The sequence below is a fragment of the Bombina bombina genome, chromosome 2 (genome assembly GCF_027579735.1).
Source record: "Bombina bombina isolate aBomBom1 chromosome 2, aBomBom1.pri, whole genome shotgun sequence".
NCBI lineage: Eukaryota > Metazoa > Chordata > Amphibia > Anura > Bombinatoridae > Bombina > Bombina bombina.
The window spans coordinates 1,330,535,849-1,330,563,215 of NC_069500.1; the positions used below are offsets into that span (position 1 = coordinate 1,330,535,849).

Consider the following 27,367-nt stretch of genomic DNA (forward strand, 5'->3'; position numbering starts at 1 on the left):
ATGCAGACCTGGTGAATATGTCATCGGTTCCACCATGGAAGCTACCTTTGAGACAGGACCTTCTTGTTCAGGGTCCATTCGAACATCCAAATCTGGTCTCCCTCCAGCTGACGGCTTGGAGATTGAACGCTTGATTCTTTCAAAGCGTGGGTTTTCAGATTCTGTGATAGATACTCTGGTTCAGGCCAGAAAACCAGTAACTAGAAAGATTTACCATAAGATATGGAAAAAATATATCTGTTGGTGTGAATCCAAAGGATTCCCATGGAATAAGATAAAAATCCCTAAGATTCTCTCCTTTCTACAAGAAGGTTTGGAGAAAGGATTATCTGCAAGTTCTCTAAAGGGACAGATCTCTGCTTTATCTGTCTTACTACACAAAAGACTGGCAGCTGTGCCAGATGTTCAAGCATTTGTTCAGGCTCTGGTTAGGATCAAGCCTGTTTACAGACCTTTGACTCCTCCCTGGAGTCTAAATCTAGTTCTTTCAGTTCTTCAAGGAGTTCCGTTTGAACCTTTACATTCCATAGATATTAAGTTACTATCTTGGAAAGTTTTGTTTTTAGTTGCTATTTCTTCTGCTAGAAGAGTTTCTGAGTTATCTGCTTTGCAGTGTTCTCCGCCTTATCTGGTGTTCCATGCAGATAAGGTGGTTTTGCGTACTAAGCCTGGTTTTCTTCCAAAGGTTGTTTCTAACAAGAATATTAACCAGGAGATAGTTGTTCCTTCTTTGTGTCCGAATCCAGTTTCAAAGAAGGAACGTTTGTTACACAATTTGGACGTAGTCCGTGCTCTAAAATTCTATTTAGAGGCTACAAAAGATTTTAGACAAACATCTTCTTTGTTTGTTGTCTATTCTGGTAAAAGGAGAGGTCAAAAAGCGACTTCTACCTCTCTTTCCTTTTGGCTTAAAAGCATCATCCGATTGGCTTACGAGACTGCCGGACGGCAGCCTCCTGAAAGAATTACAGCTCACTCCACTAGGGCTGTAGCTTCCACATGGGCCTTCAAGAACGAGGCTTCTGTTGACCAGATATGTAAGGCAGCGACTTGGTCTTCACTGCACACTTTTGCCAAATTTTACAAATTTGATACTTTTGCTTCTTCGGAGGCTATTTTTGGGAGAAAGGTTTTGCAAGCTGTGGTGCCTTCCGTTTAGGTGACCTGATTTGCTCCCTCCCTTCATCCGTGTCCTAAAGCTTTGGTATTGGTTCCCACAAGTAAGGATGAAGCCGTGGACCGGACACACCAATGTTGGAGAAAACAGAATTTATGCTTACCTGATAAATTACTTTCTCCAACGGTGTGTCTGGTCCACGGCCCGCCCTGGTTTTTTTAATCAGGTCTGATGAATTATTTTCTCTAACTACAGTCACCACGGTACCATATGGTTTCTCCTATATATTTTCCTCCTGTCCGTCGGTCGAATGACTGGGGTGGGCGGAGCCTAGGAGGGACTATATGGCCAGCTTTGCTGGGACTCTTTGCCATTTCCTGTTGGGGAAGAGATATTCCCACAAGTAAGGATGAAGCCGTGGACCGGACACACCGTTGGAGAAAGTAATTTATCAGGTAAGCATAAATTCTGTTTTTTTCTTTCATGATTCAGATAGAGAATACAATTTAAATTTTTTTTCCAGTTTACTTCTATTATCAAATCTGCATCGTTCTCATGTTTATTCTTGGTTGAAGAGATATCCAGATAGGTAGCGTGCACGTCTGAAGCACTACATGACAGGAAATAGTGCTGCCATCTAGTGCTCTTGCTAATGCATAACATTCTTGCAAACCTGTTGCAGAAATGTGCACACTCCTGAGCTTACTTTCCTGCTTTTCAAAAAAGGATACAAAGAAAATAAAAAGAATGTGATAATAGAAGTCAATTGTAAAGTTATTTAAAATGTTAGGCTCTGTCTAAATCATGAAAGACAAAAGTTGGCTTTTATATCCCTTTAAAAACATTAATACTTGGCTGGTGAAATTCTGTAGCAACACAAAAGAAATGTCTTGTAATTACAAGATGTTTACTATCCCTTTAATAATGTGGATATGTTTGACGGATGCTAAATATATTTTTTCCATTGCGATACATAGATTAGGACGTGACTGTGATTCTACAAACCTATTGTATCCATTTAATGAGAAGGCGCCTTGTGATGATGGCGATGTGCTGCTTTTAAAGTAATACACACAGCCCTTGTGTATAATCACATATCTCAAGGGCCCTGTAAAGTAAAAAACAAGTAAAAATCAGTGACACAACTCAATGTACATTTAGTATACCATGAAGAGAGGTTTAATCAATTGCATTACTTGATGGCACCACATGCAAAACATAAATTATGCTTACCTGATCATTTTCTTTTCTTCTGACAGGGAGAGTCCACAGCTGCATTCATTACTTTTGGGAATTCAGAACCTAGCCACCAAAAAATTATGAGGTAAGCATAATTTATGTTTTTCTTCTTAAACAGGAAGAGTCCACAGCTGCATTCATTACTTTTAGGAAAACAATACCCAAGCTAGAGGACACTGAATGCAAACAAAGGGTGGGTACAAAAAGGCGGCTCCTTTGAAAGGCACCACATCCTGAAATTACTCGACACCCTACAAAAAACTATAACGACAAGGGAAAATCTGGAGCCCGAATAACCACTCATCAGTTACACAACCTGCAAAGCCGTGCTAGAGACCACTCAGACCCAGAGTCTGCTAAGCATAAGGCCCCTGAGGAGTCAGCCCTGCGGCACTCAACTACTACAATCTGAAGGACCATCCAAAACGGACTTACGTAAATCAAAAAACTGGTCAAAATCTCTATTTACCCCCGAGAGGGAGAATAGAGGCCTCATGAGACAATCAAAAGACCAAAGCAACTAAGAGTAACCCGAGGTTGCAGCAGGACCACCGTCCAGGGAAACAAACTCCCTAGGAGGACAAGGATCAGAAGATAAGTCCATAGTCAGGAGAAAACATCACCATACCCACAATGATGTTCCAGAACCCGCGAGTTCCCCCTTGTAACCTAGACAAGACAAGACCCATCAAGTTAAGCATAGACAAGCAGAGACAGGAAAACCGTACCCAGCAGCTTAAAAAGAGCTCTTAAAGAGGGCACAGAGTCACCTGTGAGCAAAACTCGTGATGACCCATCCACATGACACAAAGTCGTCTTAAGCCATCACCAGCAACAGCCGCCGCCGGTAGAGAGATGGGCTCTCAGAGTTCCCCTAAGAAGGGGAGGACAGATTCAAAAGTAAATGGTCTATGCTGCAAAGGCAGACTGATCCCAGACCTTCCTTCCAGGACAATGGTTCCAGCCCCCAAGGCTAGTGAAAGACCCTTTGCAGACAAGAGTCTCAGACCCTCGGAAGAAAAAAGGATGGATCTACAAGGCATCAAAGCCCCAGAGTAGAAGTCTGACCACTACTAAAAATTAGCATGCTACCCTGAACCATGACAGGAACCTCATGCTTGGGTCCAAAGAACCCTACACTGCAGCCTTACATAAGAAGGAACACTCCCCCAGGGAAGAAAGTACTCTGACTCACAGCATTCTGATACCAGAAATCAATTCCATGATACTGAGAATGCAAGAGAGGGAAAACGAAACTGATCCAAAGATCTGAAGCCCCTGAGGAACCCATAAGCTGTCTCCTATGGTTAGGAGCCCACCCATACAGAGCCTTCCGCCATCTAAAGTCCTTAAATGTAAAATACCAAGCAAGATCCACAAACCCAAGAGTCTGAAAAGAACTCCCAACCAGTTTAGGAAAGGGCCACTAGTACTCTTGGATCACAAGGTAATCCATGGTCAGTTTCCAGACCCTAGACAGGCGAGCAGACTGTTACTGACCCCAGACCTCTACTCTTAAGCCTGAAGGGCTACATTTTCAAAAGGATCAACGGGCATCACCTGAGAGTCAGGTATGACAAGGGGCAGTTTTTATCTTGAACAGACGACAGTCTCCAGAGATCCCTGCCGATCTCCTGACATCCTTGAATGGAATAACATTGGGAGCCTCGCAGCTCCTGGTAGAACGGCAGGGAGACCCCTGCACCCCACGCACTAGAGCAAACAAAACAGTGATAAAAAGAAGGACATGTCCACTCTTCCATAACAAATGACCCAACCCAAGACGGGAGGGAAGGAAACCTCGCCACCGCAAGAAGAATGCGACTAGGCTACAAGAATCGTCATCCGGAGATACCACAAGTGAAGACTCAAACGTCCACTTAATCAGATACTAAACCTCCGGAAATCAATCAAATTTCCAGACTTCCCAATGAATGGAAAACCGTGGTTCTGAGTCCTCAGGGGACCTATAACCCACAATAAAGTCTGAAACAGTCAGTCACGCATCTCAAGCTATATTGCCAGCAAAACCCAACCTATATCGGAGCACACAACCCTCCTACCAGAAGTGTTGGAACTACACCCCAGGCCCCAAACTTCGTTGTAGGATCCGAGTCCGGAGTCCATAACACTAGGCCTTATTATTATATGGAAGATAAACAAGGGGCACCAACATAGTGTGAATCGTTAAAACAACAAATATAAAAGTGATGTGCAAAAAACTACTCACAAGGAAAGTGGCACCTTAAATGAATAAGGTGCGATAAAGCAGGCTGACATTCAAATTCCAGCAGTCAGTACGCTGGAGTACGCTGGAGGTCTCACCCAGAGGACCTGTGGAATCCAGATAGGCGTCTAGAAAGTAGCACCCACGTTTTTTAGGGCCAATGGCCGGTCCAGGTGAGCTGCAAGCTGATAGGGTTTCTCCTGCTGCACTCACGCCACCGAGACTTTTTCTCCAAAACTGACAGTGTCAGTGTATGAAAGGTTCCGTGGTAAAAGTCCTGTTTCAAAGACAAGTGGATCGTGGAAAGAAGCAAAAATACCGGGTCGTGGTATAAAACAAACAGTATTTATTTTGCAACGCGTTTCTCAGTCTATTCCAGACCGTTTCATCAGGCATTACTATATACATATATTTATTTATTTTTTTAAAGCCGATAGGTTAATCAGCACCACAAGGGTGACATGAACCCAAGAAACAGTAGACAGCACCCAACCAGTACCTGCCTGGTATTCAGAATCTGGTCTAAGAAAAATCGACCCAAAGGCTTGATAATATGAACTAGAAAACATAACCTCGGACTTAGCCAAAGTGCGCAACTTCCGAGGAAGTGCCCACGCGACCAGAAAATCACAAGTATCGGTTCCAGAGAAAAAAACGTTCTCAAAACGAAAGTTATATCAACCATGAGCTTTATACAAATAAATCAAATACATCTTTTCAAATCTAAAATAAAAGTAAGGCAGCACCTGCAGGTGAACGCCCAAGGGAAAAAAAGGGGTATGCCCAACCGGACCAGCCGATCACAAGGCCCCCTTCACCTAAGCTCAAAACTGGAACTGACACATAAAATAAAGAAAAACTGAGACGATAAGGAGATTAGCTTCATCCCCAAAACATCTATCCAGGTTGCCATCCGGCATCTAAGGCCTCAAATCCCTCAGCCCACTAGGACTGGGATCCTCTAGCAATGCCAAAACATGTCTCAGAGGCCCCTGCTTCCCCAGGAGGCCGAACTGAATCAGGCAATCCCCCGCCCAGAGGGCCCTGGTTGACAGAACACGGACAATATCTTAAAAATATTTCACTTGGGAGATACAAATGAGCCAAGGCCGCAGATATGGCCATGCGGAACCGTGCCGTAACCTCTGGAGGAAACAGGCCACCTTCCACAGAAGGAGTAAAAACCAAAGGGACATCTGCTTGCATAGCAAAGGAAGTTTCAGGGACACGCGCCTCGTAGGACCTAGCATCCTCGGGGGCGGACGGCTCATTGCACTCTGTGGACCCTTAATCGGGAGAAGAGAGTACTCTGAAACGGCAATCGGAACATAACTGATGGGCATGGATAACCAAGCCCATTTCATATTCATCACAAGATGCATTCTCCGCATCTGAGAATCCTCCATCATGGGATTACAAAAATGACAAACGGTAACTGACACCTTCTTTACACCCCCAATGGCTGGGGCACTCACCACCTCCTGTGAACCAGACAACCCACGAGCAGACTCTCTCTGTCACCACACGGTCAGCATTCGGAAGTGACAACATCATAACTGCACCCGGTCACGAGGTGCCCCGTACAAGTCATAAAATAGCGCGCAATCTAAAGATGGCGCCAAATGACGATAAGGCCGTTAATGTTCCGAAAAGCCATGAGCCTAAAGTATTACTAAACTTCAGCAGATAGAACACATAACAAACATGATTAAAGTCCCCCCTGTTCAATAACCCCCCTTAGGGGATATTAACCCATGATTCCTTATTTCAAGATAAAAGTCCCACAGGAACCCTACCTTTACGTTAACATCACATTCACATAATGAAGTAAAATGAAATGATCTTACCGGAATCTACGCCATGGACCAGGAACACAGCCCTTCAAGTGTGACAGATAGTAGCCTCGCTTCTGACATGGACTTGAGTGAACAAAGGCAGGCAGCGAAACTCGTCAACGCTGATTGCCAAGGAGCTGTTAATATAAGTCGGGATGGTTTCGCAGACTCTCCCTGCATCTCCGGACTCTAACCTTCATCCATGCTCTCACTGAGAGGCTAACAGGACTACTTAAAACTCCAGTCCCATTTCAAAGAGTACTACCCTCCATTAGAGACTTAACTCAAACTTCTGACACTTCTCAGCCAACCTCCTGTGACAAAAGGCAAAGAATGACTGGGGGATGAGGGAAGTGGGGGAGGTATTTGAAGCCTTTGGCTGGGGTGTCTTTGCCTCCTCCTGGTCGCCAGGTTCTGAATTCCCAAAAGTAATGAATGCAGTTGTGGACTCTTCCTGTTTAAGAAGAAAAAGCCATGTATCACCTATTTATACTTTTTTGTGTTTCCTAATAAAGAAATAAATAGGGAATCCCAAAGTTCCCCACAGAAAGAACAGCCATTTCTCACTTCAACTTCAGAAATATTAAAACTATTTAAAAGGATATTAAAACAAACAGGAAATGCATGTTTGTGCACAACTACTCTATTGGCAGACATGGACAAACCTCCACAAACCTTCAATAAAAAAACTTGATTTATTAAAAAAAAAAAGTCATATATTTAAAAATGTCTTCTTTAATATGCCACACATAAGGAAAAAACAAAAAAAACTTTGGGCAAAACGCATCATTGTTGCAGGGTGGCCAGGTTAGCAAATAGTTAAATTTAACACTGCACAAGTGGATTCTTGTGCAATACCACCCCCTGCTCCTGAGCAGGGTGTGTCAATCACAATCACCCCGAACAAGCGAGTGTTGGGGTGATTGATTTTGCCAAAACAGAAGCAGTTTCTGCTTCTTCAATATGTGGCTGCAGTCTCGCTCTGCAAAGCCTCAAAAGCTGCAAATGCAGCTTCATAAATGTAACCCTTTGTACATATACAGCCTTCTAGGCGGACTATGCCTTCCTAAAAAAAAAACTTGTTAAACCATTATGTAAGAAACCATTGTAGACTAAGTCGTCTCCGGAGCCTCTCGGCATATACTGACCACATAGGTCTGTGGTTTCTCTTTGTCACATCATGTTCTTTGGTGACCTGTCTTATGAAGAGCTCAACTATAAACTGCAAAAATGACTAAATGACACTTCCTTGTAGACTCATGTCTGTATTTTGTTCAGCTTCTTGCACGATAACACTGAAAAACGAACTCCATATATTTGCAGTAAATAAAAACTGTCTTCATAAAACAATGATGTTGCGCTACTGTACATTTGTACCGGTATGTCTACAGTAGCAAGATAATAGTCTTCTATATATGTCTATATGGTCATTAAACTAAAACAATATATCAGGAATATCAAATACGCTAAAAATATTGGGATGGAAGTTATGTTTTAAAGATGCTGTAAATGAACGAAAGCAGATAACTGGACAACCATAAACATCTGCAATTGACAATACAAGCCCAAAACTGGATGCACAAGGTCAGGAAATCGACTGACGCTTCTCACTAGTATATACAAATGTATCAGGTGATATGTGTTTATGAGGCCCCACATTTACTGAAATACAGGGCAGTCGTACTACTGCACACGTTCTTATTGGAAGAAATATCAATAACTTGTGATGGCTTTCAGGAAATCACATGACCATAAAATTATTGTAGTGACATAAAAATGAAGAATTACCATGAGACCCAGATGTTTTCTTTCATGAATGAGATAGAACATACAATTTTAAACACATTTCCAGTTTACTTCTGTTATCAAACTGGGTTCATTCTCTTGGTATCTTTTGTTGAAGGAGCAACAATGTACTACTGGGATCTAGCTGAATAGCACGAGGCATATATGTGCAACCAACAATCACTAGTTAGCTCTAAGTAATGCATTGCTGCTCTGAGCATACCTAGGTATGCTTTTCAGCAAAGGATACCAAAAGAATTAAGCAAATTGCATAACAGAAGTAAATTGGAAAGTTGCTTAAAATTGTATTATCTGTCTGAATCATAATAGAAATATTTTGGGTTTCATGTCCCTTTAACTACTAAATTCTGGGGCTCTGATGCCATCGGGGTGAGAAACAAGTTACTTCTGTAGCCACTGAATGACTGACCCTTAGATTACTGTGTCTGTGCAACTAAATGTACCCCACTATAACTTACATTTTAACAGCTGAATCTGCTTGCCTCCCCGTTTGTGCAAATATCCTGATAATGTAACACCGCCCGGCATTGTCAGTAGATTCTGTGCTCCTATAGCCTTCATTGGAGTTGGCCAATTGTTCTCCGCAGATGCCATTGTTCTGCAATAGAAACAGCAATCAGCATTAAGTTTTTCTGGGTGTAAATGCAATAGTATTGGTGTGAAACTTTATATAATTGTTACAGACAAGATGTGAAGTCAGAAAATATAATGAAAACAGATTTAAAACACGGCAATTTGGAAAAAAGAAAATAACTATATCAATGTAAATAATAATAATATTACATAATGTATACACATTTTAGTTAAAAAAATAAAATAGAATAAAATATCTCTCATTCTAAAAAAAAAATACATAAAAGATTAAGAATTACAAAGGCAGAAATTACAATAGTGAAACAATGAAATTTACATCTATAATATCGGTATAAAAAAAATGAAAAAAGTCAGGAGCTGGTTCCTGTGATTTGTTGTGTTCTGCACTAAAATAAAAAAGAACCAAATCGAAATCCCCAATTTGTTTTAAAAAATGCTGTCAATGCAAAGCACTGCGCCATACCATACTGTGTTCATCCAATCACACTGAGTGCGAGTGAGCATCATCTGACTAGTGCAAGACACACCCTAGGCAGCTGCATAGCATTCAAACAGCACATGGTTAGAAATAATGCACTGTTCATATAAACATTCAAAGTTTTTATATATTTAATTTCACTTAAAAAAATGTAAAACATTTCATATTCTTTACCTGATGAATTGACAGCTACATCCATAAACTAAATTTGCTTTAACTCCGTTGATACAGTGAGGAGTCAGTTACACATTTTTTAGGAACCAAATAATCACTAAGAACCAAAACTAGAATCTGAAGAGCCATTGCTCCCTGTCTCCTGGGTTTGTCAAGCCTGGCGATTTAATCAAATTACCCTTTTTTATGAGCTGCATTTGTCCTCAAGTTGCTTGGTATATTGTCTTCTTTTTTTGTATTTTGTTCAACCCAGTAATAGTTAAATAAACATTCCAGTATTGAGAAAAAAATAACTTCACTTTTCTGGTGTCACTGTCCAGCAACAGAGAGTTCTGCTAACCAGCGTGCAAGCTTCTTTTTCACAGACCAGTATTGAACAAACTTGCAATTTCTATTAGTTTCAAAAATAAACACATTTAACTGAACATTTTTCACAACCTCCCCCCCCCCACCAAAAAAAATAAATGTTTAAAGCTTCATGTCCCTTTAACAGAAAATCCTATGTAATCCAGGCATCGGTTTGGCTTTTCCTGTTAATGTGTAACTTGCTCTTGGAGAATGGTCTAATGCAGATAAGTGATGTGACTTCTGCTTTGTGTAAATACTACGCTTACAGCACTTGTCATTATACGATTGCTGAACAATATAAGTAACAAACAGGCTGCTGTACCAAGGGGTATATTTATTATGTGTGAGCGGACATGATACGAAGTAGCGTATCATGTCCGCCGCACATAGATAAATGCCTACAGCATACGCTCTCAGCATTTATCATTGCACCAGAAGTTCTTGTGAACTGCTGATGCAATGCCGCCCCCTGCAGATTCGTGGCCAATCAGCCGTTAGCAGGGGTTGTCAATCATTCCGGATGAGTTATGGAGCAGCGAGCCTGAAGGTTTGCCGGAAACAAGGGTCATCAAGCTCCATACAGACCTTGATAAATCGGCTCCCCAAGAGTGACAACTTAATAGCGCTTTATCCTTTCAAAGACAAATCCACTAAAACCAACCTCAAAATTCCACCATTGCAATCACCACTGTCTAATGGAAGTTCAAACATAGAAGTCAATGGAGATAAAAAAAAAAAACTTACGCCCCACTCTCGCAAAAAACCCAATCGCACATGCTCGATAACCCGACATGAAAATAAGAATATTTCACATTCCAATGCTCTTCACATACAAGAATATGTCCTATTTATTCTACATATATATATATAATGGTATTTTGGTTCAATACATATATATATATACATACCCACACGATAATATATAGGTATAGATAAATACAGATATATATAGGAATATCTATATAGCAATACATAGAACATATTCTGCTATGTACAGAACATTGGAATGTGAAATATTTACAATAAATACATAGTTAAAACCTTTATTAAATATAAATATTGCATAAAAGCAATAAAAATTTCATCAAAACATGAAAAAACATATTTATGCAATACTCACAGTGCTGTGAGAGTTCTGCTAACCAGCGTGCAAGCTTCTTTCTCACACATCAGTATTGCACAAACTTGCAATTTCTATTAGTTTCAAAAATAAACACATTTAACGGAACATTTTTCACAACCTTCCCCCCCCCCACCAAAAAAAATAAATGTTTAGAGCTTCATGTCCCTTTAACAGAAAATCCTATGTAATCCAGGCATCGGTTTGGCTTTTCCTGTTAATGTGTAACTTGCTCTTGGAGAATGGTCTAATGCAGATAAGTGATGTGACTTCTGCTTTGTGTAAATACTACGCTTACAGCACTTGTCATTATACGATTGCTGAACATTATAAGTAACAAACAGGCTGCTGTAAATGCTGTGTGTGATACACGTACTCTTAAAGGGATATTCCAGCCAAAACTGAAATCCACATGGATGCATCTCAGTTATGAATAGAAGCATTTGTCTAATATAAATGTATTAGCAGAAACGCTTCTAAAAAAAGCTATAGCTGTTTCAAAAGTGTATTTAACCCCTTAACGACTGAGGACGTGCAGGGTACGTCCTCTAAAGTATGTCAGTTAAAGACCAAGGACGTACCCTGCACGTCCTCAGTCTGGAAAGCAGCTGGAAGCGATCCTGCTTGCTTCCAGCTGCTTTCCGGTTATTGCAGTGATGCCTCGACATCGAGGCATCCTGCAATAACACTTTTTGGCCATCCGATGCAGAGAGAGCCACTCTGTGGCCCTCTCGGCACCGGACATCGATGGCCGGTATCGTTGGTGGGTGGGAACCGACTTGGGAGGCGGGTGGGCGGCCATCGGTGAGATCTGGAAGGTGGAGGGGGGCGGGATCGGGGGCGGAGCCTTCGGGGCGCGCACGGGCGCGGGTGGGAACCGCTACACTACAGAAAAAAAGTTAAAAGTAAAATGTCAAATAAAATACACTTATTTTTTCAAAAGCATCTAAGGGATCTGGAAGGGGTGGGGGGTTGGTATTGGGGGGGGAAGCTACACTACAGAAAAGGGACATTTTTTAATAAAAAAAAGCATATTATTCACTAAAATGGGTACTGGCAGACAGCTGCCAGTACCCAAGATGGCGCACATTAACTCAGAGGCGGAGGGTTAGAGAGCTGTTTGGTGGGGGATCAGTGAGGTTGGGGGCTAAGGGGGATCCTACACAGAAGCATATGTAAATATGCAAAAAAAAAATGCACAAAAAAGCCCAAATTTTCCTTTTATTTTAGTACTGGCAGATTTTCTGCCAGTACTTAAGATGGCGGGGACATTTGTGGGGTAGGGGAGGGAAGAGAGATGTTTGGGAGGGATCAGGGGGTCTGATGTTTCAGGTGGGAGGCTGATCTTTACACTAAAGCTAAAATTTACCCTGCAAGCTCCCTACAAGCTACCTAATTAACCCCTTCACTGCTAGCCATAATACATGTGTGATGCGCAGCGCCATTTAGCAGCATTCTAATTACCAAAAAGCAATGCCAAAGCCATATATGTCTGCTATTTCTGAACAAAGGGGATCCCAGAGAAGCATTTACAACCATTTGTGCCATAATTGCACAAGCTGTTTGTAAATGATTTCAGTGAGAAACCTAAAATTGTGAAAATTTCTCCGTTTTTTTTAATTTGATCGCATTTGGCGGTGAAATGGTGGCATGAAATATACCACAATGGGCCTAGATCAATACTTGGGGTTGTCTACTACACTACACTAAAGCTAAAATTAACCCTAGAAGCTCCCTACATGCTCCCTAATTAACCCCTTCACTGCTGGGCATAATACACGTGTGGTGCGCAGTGGCATTTAGCGGCCTTCTAATTACCAAAAAGCAATGCCAAAGCCATATATGTCTAATATTTCTGAACAAAGGGGATCCCAGAGAAGAATTTACAACCATTTATGCCATAATTGCACAAGCAGTTTGTAAATAATTTCAGTGAGAAACTGAAAGTTTGTGAAAAAATTTGTGAAAAAGTGAACGATTTTTTGTATTTGATCGCATTTGGCGGTGAAATGGTGGCATGAAATATACCAAAATGGGCCTAGATCAATACTTTGGGATGTCTTCTAAAAAAAAATATATACATGTCAATGGATATTCAGGGATTCCTGAAAGATATCAGTGTCCCAATGTAACTAGCGCTAATTTTGAAAAAAAAAATGGTTTGAAAATAGCAAAGTGCTACTTGTATTTATGGCCCTATAAGTTACAAAAAAAGCAAAGAACATGTTAACATTTGGTATTTCTAAACTCAGGACAAAATTTAGAAACTATTTAGCATGGGTGTTTTTTGGTGGTTGTAGATATGTAACAGATTCTATTCCGTCATAACGGCTCTAAAGCCCAATGTAATTATGACGGAATAGAACAACATAACGGCGTTAAAAGGTTAAATTTTGACTGGAATGTCCCTTTAAGGTCTTATAGCGCATTATCCTTTCAAAGACAAATCCACTAAAATCAACCTCAAAATTTCACCATTGCAAACACCACTGTCTAATGGAATTTCAAACATATAGAGCCAGATTACAAGGGGAGCGCTAATCAACTCTCCTTCTTGAGCGTTAACCACGCTAGAAGTAAGCTTTTTGCGCTTGTCGGGTTGTGCTTTAATTATGAGTTATTATGCCAACCTAACGAGCGCTAAAAGCTGAACCTACAATATTGTGCGTGCGTTCACGTATTCCCCCATAGAAGTCAATGGAGAGGAAAAAAAACTAACACCCCACTCTCGTGCAAACCTGATCGCATATTCTCATATGCACTAACCTGACATAAAAATATGAATATTTCACATTCCAATGCTCTTCACATACAAGAATATGTCCTATTTATGAATAAATACATATTTCTACATATATCTGGTGATATTTTGGTACAATATATATATATATATATATATATATATATATATATACATACACTGTATATATATTTATATATACACACTGTATATATATTTATATATACACACGATAATATATAGGTATAGATATAGACAGATATATATAGGAATATATATTTAGCAATAAATAGAACATATTCTGCTATGTACAGAACATTGGAATGTGACATATTTAAAATAAATACATAGTTAAAACCTTTATTAAGAATTAACTTAACTGCAAAGGGCTCCAATGCACAATGTACTAATATATATGTCTATATATGTATACATATGTATTTATATGTGTGTGTGTATATATATATATATGTTTGTAAATAAATACACACATATAAATACATATGTAGACACACACATATATATATATATATATATACATTAAGGTGCATTGCATAAGGACAAGACCTGGTGATGATCCCTGAGGTCCCTTGCAAAGAAAGCCAGCACACGAGAATTAGAACAACACACCTTCCTTTAATGCAAAAATAGCATAACGTTTCAGCTCCTACTGGAGCTTTGATCACATGCAGTAGTTTGTGAAGATAAATCAAGCATAAAACAACATGCACAAATAAACCCTTAAATACCCCCACCCACCAATCAGACTGCAGCACAAAAAAACGCAAAATACAAAAGATAATCAACACAGCTGTGTGTCACAATGTCGGACATGGACCGCAAGCATCGACGTGTGTCCATGGAAACTCAGTAGAGTGTATCACGCAACTGCGCGTGCCCTCTTATAAACCAATCTTGGTGGTGATGTCTCTCCAAACGGTAATGTATTGTCTGTTGACACAATCGGCCAGTGCTGCTTAATTACATCTTGTACTTTACGTGATGCTGGAGTGTATTGGTGGCCGATAATGAATATAATTGCTTGTTTTTAATTAAGTTTCACTGGCTAATCAGATGCAATTTTTTGTGCAACCTGTATATAGGCTGTTTTGTTCCGTCATGCACTAAATATATGCCTGTTGGCGCACAGCTATGTTTTTGATAAAGTTCATGTGTATATAGGTGGGCAAGCTCAGTGTTGTCTTGGTACCCATTGATTGGTGGAGGTGATGGCTATATTGTTGCCTCTGGTATTGCGGTGTGTTTTCCGCTGATCTTCTGCTATTGTTTATGGTTACCATGCCAATTAGTTTTGACGCCATGACGTCATTGCGCACGCATGCGCTATTACGTTATTTAAGCATGCGCAGTTGCGTGATACACGCTACTGAGTTTCCATGGACACACGTCGATGCTTGCGGTCCATGTCCGACATTGTGACACACAGCTGTGTTGATTATCTTTGTATTTGGCGGTTTTTTGTGCTGCAGTCTGATTGGTGGGTGGGGGTATTTAAGGGTTTATTTGTGCATGTTGTTTTATGCTTGATTTATCTTCATGAACTACTGCATGTGATCAAAGCTCCAGTAGGAGCTGAAACGTTATGCTATTTTTGCATTAAAGGAAGGTGTGTTGTTCTAATTCTCGTGTGCTGGCTTTCTTTGCAAGGGACCTCAGGGATCATCACCAGGTCTTGTCCTTATGCAATGCACCTTAATGTATTTATCTCTTGGCCGTGCACTGAGTGGTTGAAATGGTGGTGAGTGCTGATCTTTTTTGTTAATATATATATATATATATATATATATATATATATATATATATATATATACACACACACACACATACATATCCATCTTTAGACATGTATATGTATGTAACTCAATATTAAAGGGACATTAAGCAGTTTGGGATAGTAATACAAATGATAAATCGTATATGTAAAAACAACTCTGCAATATGCTTTCATTATTTATTTTGTCCTCATTTCCTGTAATTCAATTCTGAAATTGTGAGCTTTTCAGTTCCTGTTAGAAATGGAAATGCAGAGCACTGTTATATTCTACACAGCCATTGGCTGCACACTCTAGTGACCTATTTATAACTGTCTCTAATTGGCCACAGCAGAGAAGGTAACACGAGTTACAACATGGCAGCTCCCAGTGTTTTATAGACACTAAAACGTTACACTTATTTTGCCAATATTTAAACAACTAATTAAACTTTAAAAAATATATCTACATGTTATTCTCAGACTAATCTTTACTTTGAATGCATTATTATACTAGCATTTGTTTAGTGTTTAAAGGGACAGTCTAGTCAAAATTAAACTTTCATTATTCAGATAGGACATGTAATTTTAATCAACTTTCCAATTTACCTTTATCATCAAATTTGCTTTTTTCTCTTTGTATTCTTAGTTTAAACTAAACATAGGTAGGCTCATATGCTAATTTCTAAGCCTTTGAGGGCTGCCTCTTATCACATGCTTTTTAAATCTCTTTTCAACACAAACCGCTAGATTTGGAGTTTTGTCGGTAACGACCCGAAAAACTAACGCCGGCTTTTTTCTGGCCGCACCATAAAAATAACTCTGGTATTGAGAGTCCACATAAAGGCTGCGTTAGGCTCCAAAAAAGGAGCGTAGAGCATTTTTAACGCAGCTTCAACTCTCGATACCAGAGTTGCTTACGGACGCGGCCAGCCTCAAAAACGTGCTCGTGCACGATTCCCCCATAGGAAACAATGGGGCTGTTTGAGCTGAAAAAAAACCAAACACCTGCAAAAAAGCCGCGTTCAGCTCCTAACGCAGCCCCATTGTTTGCTATGCGGTAACCCTTCCTACGTCTGCACTTAACACTCTAACATGTACCCCGAGTCTAAACACCCCTAACCTTACACTTATTAACCCCTAATCTGCCGCTCCGTAAACCGCCGCTACTTACATTATCCCTATGTACCTCTAATCTGCTGCCCTAACATCGCCGACCCCTATATTATATTTATTAACCCCTAATCTGCCCCCCTCAACGTCGCCTCCACCTGCCTACACTTATTAACCCCTAATCTGCCGACCGGACTTGAGCGCTACTATAATAAAGTTATTAACCCCTAATCCGCCTCACTAACCCTATAATAAATAGTATTAACCCCTAATCTGCCCTCCCTAACATCGCCGACACCTAACTTCAATTATTAACCCCTAATCTGCCGACCGGAGCTCACCGCTATTCTAATAAATGTATTAACCCCTAAAGCTAAGCTAACCCTAATAATAACACCCCCCTAAGTTAAATATAATTTAAATCTAACGAAATTAATTATCTCTTATTAAATAAATTATTCCTATTTAAAGCTAAATACTTACCTGTAAAATAAATCCTAATATAGCTACAATATAAATTATAATTATATTATAGCTATTTTAGGATTAATATTTATTTTACAGGTAACTTTGTATTTATTTTAACCATGTACAATAGCTATTAAATAGTTAAGAACTATTTAATAGCTAAAATAGTTAAAATAATTACAAATTTACCTGTAAAAGAAATCCTAACCTAAGTTACAATTAAACCTAACACTAGACTATCAATAAATTAATTAAATAAACTACCTACAATTATCTACAATTAACCTAACACTACACTATCAATAAATTAATTAAATACAATTGCTACAAATAAATACAATTAAATAAACTAGCTAAAGTACAAAAAATAAAAAAGAACTAAGTTACAAAAAATAAAAAAATATTTACAAACATAAGAAAAATATTACAACAATTTTAAACTAATTACACCTACTCTAAGCCCCCTAATAAAATAACAAAGCCCCCCAAAATAAAAAAATGCCCTACCCTATTCTAAATTACTAAAGTTCAAAGCTCTTTTACCTTACCAGCCCTGAACAGGGCCCTTTGCGGGGCATGCCCCAAGAAATTCAGCTCTTTTGCCTGTAAAAAAAAACATACAATACCCAAGCCCCCCAACATTACAACCCACCACCCACATACCCCTAATCTAACCCAAACCCCCCTTAAATAAACCTAACACTAAGCCCCTGAAGATCATCCTACCTTGTCTTCACCTCACCGGGTATCACACCGATCGGTCCAGAAGAGCTCCTCCGATGTCCTGATCCAAGCCCAAGCGGGGGGCTGAAGAGGTCCATGATCCGGCTGAAGTCTTCATCCAAGCGGGGCAGAAGAGGTCTTCCATCCGATTGAAGTCTTCATCCAAGCGGCATCCATCCGGAGCGAAGCGGCAGCATCCTGAAGACCTCCACCGCGGAACATCCATCCTGGCCGACGACTGAACGACGAATGACGGTTCCTTTAAATGACGTCATCCAAGATGGCGTCCCTCGAATTCCGATTGGCTGATAGGATTCTATCAGCCAATCGGAATTAAGGTAGGAATATTCTGATTGGCTGATGGAATCAGCCAATCAGAATCAAGTTCAATCCGATTGATCGGAACAGCCAATAGAATGCGAGCTCAATCTGATTGGCTGATCGGATCAGCCAATCGGATTGAACTTGATTTTGATTGGCTGATTCCATCAGCCAATCAGAATATTCCTACCTTAATTCCGATTGGCTGATAGAATCCTATCAGCCAATCGGAATTCGAGGGACGCCATCTTGGATGACGTCATTTAAAGGAACCGTCATTCGTCGTTCAGTCGTCGGCCAGGATGGATGTTCCGCGGTGGAGGTCTTCAGGGTGCTGCCGCTTAGCTCCGGATAGATGCCGCTTGGATGAAGACTTCAATCGGATGGAAGACCTCTTCTGCCCCGCTTGGATGAAGACTTCAGCCGGATCATGGACCTCTTCAGCCCCCCGCTTGGGCTTGGATCAGGACATCGGAGGAGCTCTTCTGGACGGATCGGTGTGATACCCGGTGAGGTGAAGACAAGGTAGGATGATCTTCAGGGGCTTAGTGTTAGGTTTATTTAAGGGGGGGTTTGGGTTAGATTAGGGGTATGTGGGTGGTGGGTTGTAATGTTGGGGGGCTTGGGTATTGTATGTTTTTTTTTACAGGCAAAAGAGCTGAATTTCTTGGGGCATGCCCCGCAAAGGGCCCTGTTCAGGGCTGGTAAGGTAAAAGAGCTTTGAACTTTAGTAATTTAGAATAGGGTAGGGCATTTTTTTATTTTGGGGGGCTTTGTTATTTTATTAGGGGGCTTAGAGTAGGTGTAATTAGTTTAAAATTGTTGTAATATTTTTCTTATGTTTGTAAATATTTTTTTATTTTTTGTAACTTAGTTCTTTTTTATTTTTTGTACTTTAGCTAGTTTATTTAATTGTATTTATTTGAAGCAATTGTATTTAATTAATTTATTGATAGTGTAGTGTTAGGTTAATTGTAGATAATTGTAGGTAGTTTATTTAATTAATTTATTTATTGATAGTCTAGTGTTAGGTTTAATTGTAACTTAGGTTAGGATTTCTTTTACAGGTAAATTTGTAATTATTTTAACTATTTTAGCTATTAAATAGTTCTTAACTATTTAATAGCTATTGTACATGGTTAAAATAAATACAAAGTTACCTGTAAAATAAATATTAATCCTAAAATAGCTATAATATAATTATAATTTATATTGTAGCTATATTAGAATTTATTTTAGAGGTAAGTATTTAGCTTTAAATAGGAATAATTTATTTAATAAGAGATAATTAATTTCGTTAGATTTAAATTATATTTAATTTAGGGGGGTGTTAGTGTTAGGGGTTAATAAGTGTAGGCAGGTGGAGGCGACGTTGAGGGGGGCAGATTAGGGGTTAATAAATATAATATAGGGGTCGGCGGTGTTAGGGGCAGCAGATTAGGGGTACATAAGGATAACGTAGGTGGCGGCTCTTTGCGGTCGGCAGATTAGGGGTTAATAAGTGTAGGCAGGTGGAGGCGACGTTGAGGGGGGCAGATTAGGGGTTAATAAATATAATACAGGGGTCGGCGGTGTTAGGGGCAGCAGATTAGGGGTACATAATTATAACGTAGGTGGCGGTCGGCAGATTAGGGGTTAAAAAAATTTTTTCGAGTGTCGCCGATGTGGGGGGGACCTCGGTTTAGGGGTACATAGGTAGTTTATGGGTGTTAGTGTACTTTAGAGCACAGTAGTTAAGAGCTTTATAAACCGGCGTTAGCCCAGAAAGCTCTTAACTACTGACTTTTTTCCTGCGGCTGGAGTTTTGTCGTTAGATGTCTAACGCTCACTTCAGAAACGACTCTAAATACAGGAGTTATAAAAATCGCATTGAAAAGATAGGATACGCAATTTACGTAAGGGGATCTGCGGTATGGAAAAGTCGCGGCTGGAAAGTGAGCGTTAGACCCTATTTTGAGTGACTCCAAATACCGGCGGTAGCCTAAAACCAGCGTTAGGAGCCTCTAACGCTGGTTTTCACGGCTACCGCCAAACTCCAAATCTAGGCCAAAGAGACAGAAAGTACACGTGGGCCATATAGATAACACTGTGTTCAGGCACAGAAAGTTATTTAAGATCTAGCACAATACAATGCTAAATTTAAGACAATAGATAATAAACAGTCACAGTCATGTGATCAGGGGGCTGGAAGAAGGTTCCTAGATACAAGGTAATCACAGAGGTAAAAAGTATATTAATATAACTGTGTTGGTTATGCAAAACTGGCGAATGGGTACTAAAGGGATTATCTATCTTTTAAAACAAAAACAATTCTATGGTAGACTGTCCATTTAATGTCCCTTTAAAGCCTTTTGCCTGCCTTTTTTCTCTAAGATCTCATATCTTTGAGCCCTTATAATTTTTTTGTGTGGAATATATATACCGTATATATATATTTTTATTATAAGATTTTATGAGTATAACTATACTTTGTAATGTATTTTTGATGTGTTTTGTGCAACTTTTTTTTAACTTTTGCAAAACAGTTAACCAAAGCTCTGAAGTCACAATAATCATTCTAGCGTAAATCGCGATTATGCGCGAAAAGCCCAACAAGCAAAAACGCCCACAATAAACCCCTTATCGCTTACAAGCAAACATTTGTGCTCCACTCGTAATCTGGACTATTATATTTGTTCATGTTTGCCACAGTATTCATCACATAAGCTTTAATTTTTTCACGGCATTTGTTTATCTGCATATATGTAAATAAATAGAGGTATGACCTTGCCCAATCAGAGCTGACAGATAGAGCATGCACATGAACTTTCCAATTTACTTCTGTTATCAAATTTGCTTTGTTCTCTTAGTATCTTTTTTTGAAGAGTAAAACTAGGTAGACTCATAAGAGCTCAGGAGTGTGCACGTGTCTTTAGTTATACAATGTTGCAAAACTCTGCTGCTATCAATTTTCAACAGGAAGATTCCTTCCTTCAGACCAATTATGTTAAATTAAATGAACTCCATTTGAACTTTGAGATTTTACAAAGCTGAATTATCTTCCAGTTTCTATGTATGTACAAAACCAGGATTGTACAAGTTGTTTTCCACTCAGCATTTGTATCATTGCACACCCAGAGTTTCCAGTCAAAGTAAAAAGCTGCAAAAGGGAGTTTGGTATAAAAAATAAAGAGTCCCTATTGTGATTTATTGTTATACCAAACAGTCAGCCTTACTCTTTAAAGACAATATAGATCACAAGTACCCCATCTTCTTTGAGATGTGATCTGCCTATTTGTGAAGCTTGTCTGTGTAATTTGCTTGTGTGTGCTTAAAGGGACATTATACACTCATTTTTTCTTTGCATAAATGTTTTGTAGATAATCTATTTATATAGCCCATAAAGTTTTTTTGTTTTTTTTAAATCTATAGTTTTGCTTATTTTTAAATAACATTGCTCTGATTTTCAGACTCCTAACCAAGCCCCAAAGTTTTATGTGAATACCGTCAGCTACCTTCTCCAGCTTGCTCCTGTTTGTGTAAAGGGTCTTTTCATATGCAAAAGAAGGGGGAGGGGGGGAGTGTCTTATTTGCCACTCGCAGTGGGCTTTCCAGCTACCTTTTCAACAGAGCTAAACTGGCAGCTTCTAAGTAAGTTTTTAAACAGTTTTATACTGGATTTTTATATCAGTATCTGTGCATCTTATTCTTTATAGTAGTGTCTATTACATGCAGTTATATGAAAATGAGTGTATACTGTCCCTTTAACATAAAGAACACAGAACCTGTAATTACTGCACAATGAACACCCAAATATTTGTCTACATGGGCGTCCGTAGGGAGGGACAAGAGGGAGCATCTGCCCCCTGGATTTTTACCAAACCACCTTTCCCTCTGCCATGCAAAATAAACAAACACCACATTCAGTTTTACTGCGCCCGGCATTTTACCAAAGCTTTTATGTGGCGCAGTCCTGACATAAAGAAGTTCCTGTGCACAGTGCTGTATGTTCCCAGAGACATCCTAATGCCAAGACAATGCTACACAAAAGCCTCAGTAAAATGCAGGCTACAGTAAAAGTGGTTCTAGCGATTTGTTTTTTGCCGCCACGGCATAACCTTTTTTTCCAATTAAAAAATAGTCATGCTAGCCATGTGCACAGTTCTGTACAGCTAGCATTGCTATTGGCTGAGAGGTGAAAATGTCAACTAATTTAAAAAAAAAATGCTGTGGGTGGCCAGAGCCGCTTAGTTTAGTAAGGAGGTTGCAGCAAAAAAAAAAAAGTAATTTGATACTCAGTTATACTGGCAAGTAAACCTTAGAGAATGTTAACTTGTAAATTATACTACTAAGTTATTGCCTGGGTAGGGCTGCTCTGCAAACTGATGACATGTCACCATGCAGATACTATCTTCACCTCCTACTTTTCACCATTGAGTAATAAATTGGCAGTATGTGCAAACTGTTTACTATGGATCTCTTGGCTGGGAAGGAGGAGCTGCCCCCTTTTTATTTATTTATTTTCTTTTTTATTATCAGAGGGCTCACCAGCTGAGGTGGTAACAACAGTCTTCCCAAGGGTTAATTTAATTCAGCAGCTTTTTTTCCCTGTAAGAACCATCTATTATCTACCCCCTAATTCAGAAGCTCCACCTGTAGAGTGTTAAGGCCAGGGCTTTCACAAATTTCCCCATCCACCAATGGTGCAGTTACTCACATTGTTTCTAGTCAGGTTTCTCTTATCTTACATATTTATGTCATTTGATGGGGGGCTTCCAAGCAGTGGCTAAGTCCAATAGACTGTTCCATCATTTTTATTATATTGATCTTAAATGAGGCACATCCCCTGTTATGATATGCCTAATGTCTGCATGTTCTTTTTTTTAATTTTGTTCCTATTCTTTGGTCGCTTTTCTCTTATCCTCACTGAACACTTGTTACCAGGTAACAGCTTTATTAAAGGTCCATAAGTGTCCGTTTATAACACCTAGGTCCCTCCCCCAAGTTCAATATCTCCATCTAGGCCCAAGAGTGGCTTAACACATTTTGGGAGTCATCCTGTTTCACTCTGGTTATGGAAGTAAACACGTTGCCCTGAAGTTTCCCTTTAAATCTAGAGTATTTAGATAGCCATATGCCTCACATATAGTCATTATTGATGAGTTTTTGTATCACTGTATAATGTTAATCAAATGGCCCAAGAGTGGCCTTCATGTAACTACCAAATCCCCTCATCTTATCGAGTCAGCTGGTCCAAGAGTGACCAGAGTAGTAGTTACCCCAATGCTATTATTCCCCAGAAAAATGAGGTTTTATTCATGTTTGTTAGACCCTATTGTTGACATTTGATTATTGTTGTCATCGAATGTGTTCCAAAGTATGAAATTAGTGTACTAGTTAATATTTTCATACGGTTAACCTCGAAGCAAGACATTGTTTTGATGACTACATTTTGGTTTTTATTTTGTTGTTGTGTTTTTTTATGGGTTTTTTTTGTTGTTTTTTTGTACTTTTGAGTCTGGAAACAACCTGGACGTTTATATTGATAGAGAATGGTCTTATATTATTTTTTGTATTGTACAAAAAACCTCAATAAAAAGATTATTAAAAAAAAAAAAAAAAAAAAGTACTTTAAAAATTTTTTTTAAAACTCATGAGTGAAGGTCCCATTTATTTTTAGTGCTAGTAAATCCTGGCCTTTTTGAATTGCTAGGATTTGCCAGCACTTTAAGTGAAGAATTTATTGGTAAGGTGGTGTAAATACATTTTCTTTTTGAAATTACACTCAGTGTACTGGGGGGGGCATTACATTTAAGGTTCTAATTTCCATTAAACCAGGAATTTCCCCGATTTTTTGCATTTGAACGAGAACTTAAACTCTGGCATTGACAAGTTAACAACAGATAGGGGTATATTTATTAATGTGCGAGCGGACATGATACTATGCAGTGTTTCATGTCCGCCGCACATCGACAAATGCCGACAGCGATTTATCATTGCACCAGCAGTTCTTGTGAACTGCTGGTGCAATGCCGCCCCCTGCAGATTGTGTCGATCAACCCGATCGCATTCGATCGGGTTGATTTCTGTCTGCGGCCTCAGAGCAGGCGGACAAGTTATGGAACAGCGATCTTTAGACAAACAAGGGGCATCAAGCTCCATACAGACCTTGAAAAATCGGCCCCATAGAGTCATCCCAATTAACCACACCTACGTTAGTGGGCAGTCAGGGGAAACATTTTCATATTTTTACTTCAGTTTAACACAATTTTTTTATTACTTATTGTCTAATAAAACCAGTAAAGGGTGGTCCTTTTGTAACAGATCCTTTCCAAGAGACCAGTGTACACAGGACTTGAGCACAATTTGTATAATAATGTGGCAAACAATGCTGCCATATAATGCTCAAGACGTGCGCTCTCCAGAGCCTACCTAGGTATGCTCTCATGGAAAATGGAGTTTAAACAAAAGACACCAAGATAATAAAGGAAATTTGATAACGAAAGGAAACTCAATTTTTTTTTTTTTTTTTTTTAACTGTACACTCTGTCTAAATCTTGAAAGTTGAATATTGACTGTCTCTTTAAACACAGGTTCCCCCCCCCCACAGAAACAAAACTATAATGGCCAATTGATTCAGTGTATTCAATGATAGGTTACATTTAACCAATAAGATCAGTTCATGACATTTGTGATATGAACAATGTTATAAAGTTTTGTTTAGTTTGCTTTTTTTTTTTTTTTTAACGTCCATTTTATTGGAAGGGCTCTCAACACATATGTGAGTATGGTGCTTAAAAACAGTCAACTTTTACTAGAAGCATTTTTGCTTGTGGACGTATATTGCAAAAATGCATTTTAGAATCAAAATGCACCCATGCTGGGGGGCGGAGCCTGGAGTGACTGAGAATGGCCGCATAATTTGTCTGCTCTGACTCTGGTTGTATTATATATGTCTTTACCTGCTACTTATGGAAGAGATGAGCCCTGTAAAGCTACCTAAATATACCCTGGACTTTGGTCTAACAGCTGTTAAAGCTGAATTTAATGCAGGGTTTCACCTTTTCGACTTGAGACCGGAGCTTCACTTTGAACTTATATGAGCGGTGGCCATCTTACCGACCGCATGGCTTTCACATTTTACAACTACAACCAGGCTTCCAACTTGTGAGGATTGTTACCATCATTAAAATCCCCCCCGGCGGGTACCCTTTGGGGGCCTGTCGTTAGGACACAGTGATACCTCACCACTCACTGCAATATTACAAAGCACAAGAGTGTGTACATCTGCATGATTTCATTCAGCGTGCTGACTTGCATATACATACAGCACCACCATGGACGCTAAGGATGTTGTCGCCTTTATGGAAGCATTGAAGGGCCTTTTGACAGCTCACTATTCTGCTTTTGAAGAAACGCTAATGGCAACAGTCAAACCTGGAGCTCTCAGTGTACCCCAGCAATCTGCGCCACCCGGATCTGTTCTAAAGACACATGTTAGCGATAGCACTCTGGGGCCCCAGTGCTATGCACCTATTACTGTTCCGGGACTGATAACTACTGTTGGGAGGTTTGCAGAAGTTAATGCCGACCAAGTAATTTTAGAAGACGCAACCAGCATGGAGATTAGCAGCACAACAGAGGCCCATCCAATCTCTCTGCTTAGCACGGAAAGTGCCCCTGCTGAGAGCTCAGTCCTGAGCCGAGAAGATAGGAGGCTAAGATCGCAGTTCTCCTCAAGAGCTAAGAGAGCCCCCGCAGGACGATTACCCAGAGATTGTGGAGACTCATATGCACAATGTGGGGGACTGGTGTTGACTTTATCAGGCTCTATTAAGCTCTCCTGTTACACCGTGACAAGGTTGGTAACTTGGAACATTACTCAGAGACACTTCCCTATTGTTACTGCCTATGTAAGGCTCGGGCTCTGGGCTACTCGGCAGGTCTCTAGCAAACATGACTCTAGCAAATGGTCTCGCATTGGAATAGGTTAGGTTGGTGGGTTTGGCTAGGATTATGTTCAGTACTGTATTTACACCCATCCAGTTACGGTTACAAGTTCTTCTGTTGCTATTTTCAGCACTTATATTATGTGGTATGACTGGTCTGGTTTAGTAAATTTCTATATTTGTGCCCTCTCATCTAGGACTGTATATCTGATGGCCTGTTTTTTTTTAGTGAAATGTTTTAGTTGCGCTTTTTTACCGATGACTGTACATATGCTATAGCTTCTTTCTGTAATTGTGCTTCAGCATACAGGTGCATATTACTTCATATAATCTACTGATATTGATATTGAGACCACCCTATTAAATTCCATTTAGCTGCTTCCCTTTATTTTAGCCCACTAATGCACTTGCCCTGCACAGTTTTATTCAGTCAAAGCAAGATGGGGAAGTCTCTCACTATTACCCCATAGACTGTAATCTTCCCCTAGCAGCTGCCCAATGACAGTATCTTCAGCTCCATGGAAGCTATTCTCTCCAATAACCTCAAGGCATATGTTTGCAAAATGTCTATTTTATTGCTACGGTAAACTCAGGGTGGGGTGCTGTATTGCCTGCGGCCGGGGTGATGCACCACGCACATACCTATACAACTAGCACTTACAGTTAGTAGCACATAGAAAACAAATTTAGATCTGTATTGAGGTAGCTCATACCAGTAACTCTTGTTACTCGTTTTTCCCCTGTCTGATTATTATATGATGAGTCCTTTGGCTGTCCCTTTTTTAAAGTAGGTCAGCACAGAAAATTCACAACATATAACAATGTACACTAGCATTATTTCACCTAGTTGATACCCACTATTCTAAAATCACTTCCTCTCTTTATTATTGTTCACAGCTATGTCAATAACGGATAATTTCTATTATGAGGTATACCATTAACATTATTGTTCTTAGCCTGTTTTAGTACTCTAAATTTATCTAATTTGTTCATATGTCCGTTTTAAAATTGATAAAAACTTAAAATAGAGGTTTAACAGCTGGGACCCAAGAGTGGCCCCTTACGGTTTATATTTGTCTTCTGTAACTTCATGTCATCTCCAATACAGAGAGGTCCAAAAGTGGCCCTTGGTGCCATCTAGAAGGCATACCAACTTAAGAGCAAGCATGATGTTTATTGATCTTTTTTTTTCTCCTTTTCTAGCAATGCCATGGAGTTATGTTGAGTATATTATGGTGTTATTACTGTATAATCTGAAACAAATGTATATATTGAATGTCTTAAAAGGCACTGTCTGTAAGCTCTGAATTAAACCTCAATAAAAATATTAAAAAAAAAAAAAAAAAAATGCACCCATGCTCATTT

At 39.6% G+C, this 27,367-nt stretch overlaps 1 protein-coding gene across 3 annotated transcripts in view; it reads right to left on the reverse strand.

Annotated features, from left to right (window-relative positions):
* The window catches only part of SH3BP2 (SH3 domain binding protein 2), a 288,568-nt gene that overhangs the window by 68,948 nt on the left and 192,253 nt on the right, over positions 1 to 27,367 (reverse strand). For all 3 annotated transcript variants that reach the window (XM_053704202.1, XM_053704200.1, XM_053704201.1), the window contains exons 2-3: positions 8,683 to 8,822; positions 2,123 to 2,225 (exon numbers count right to left, since the gene is read on the reverse strand). In XM_053704202.1, the coding sequence (XP_053560177.1) occupies positions 2,123 to 2,225; positions 8,683 to 8,818 (239 nt within the window). In that variant the 5' untranslated portion in view covers positions 8,819 to 8,822. The remainder of the gene's footprint in view (positions 1 to 2,122; positions 2,226 to 8,682; positions 8,823 to 27,367) is intronic.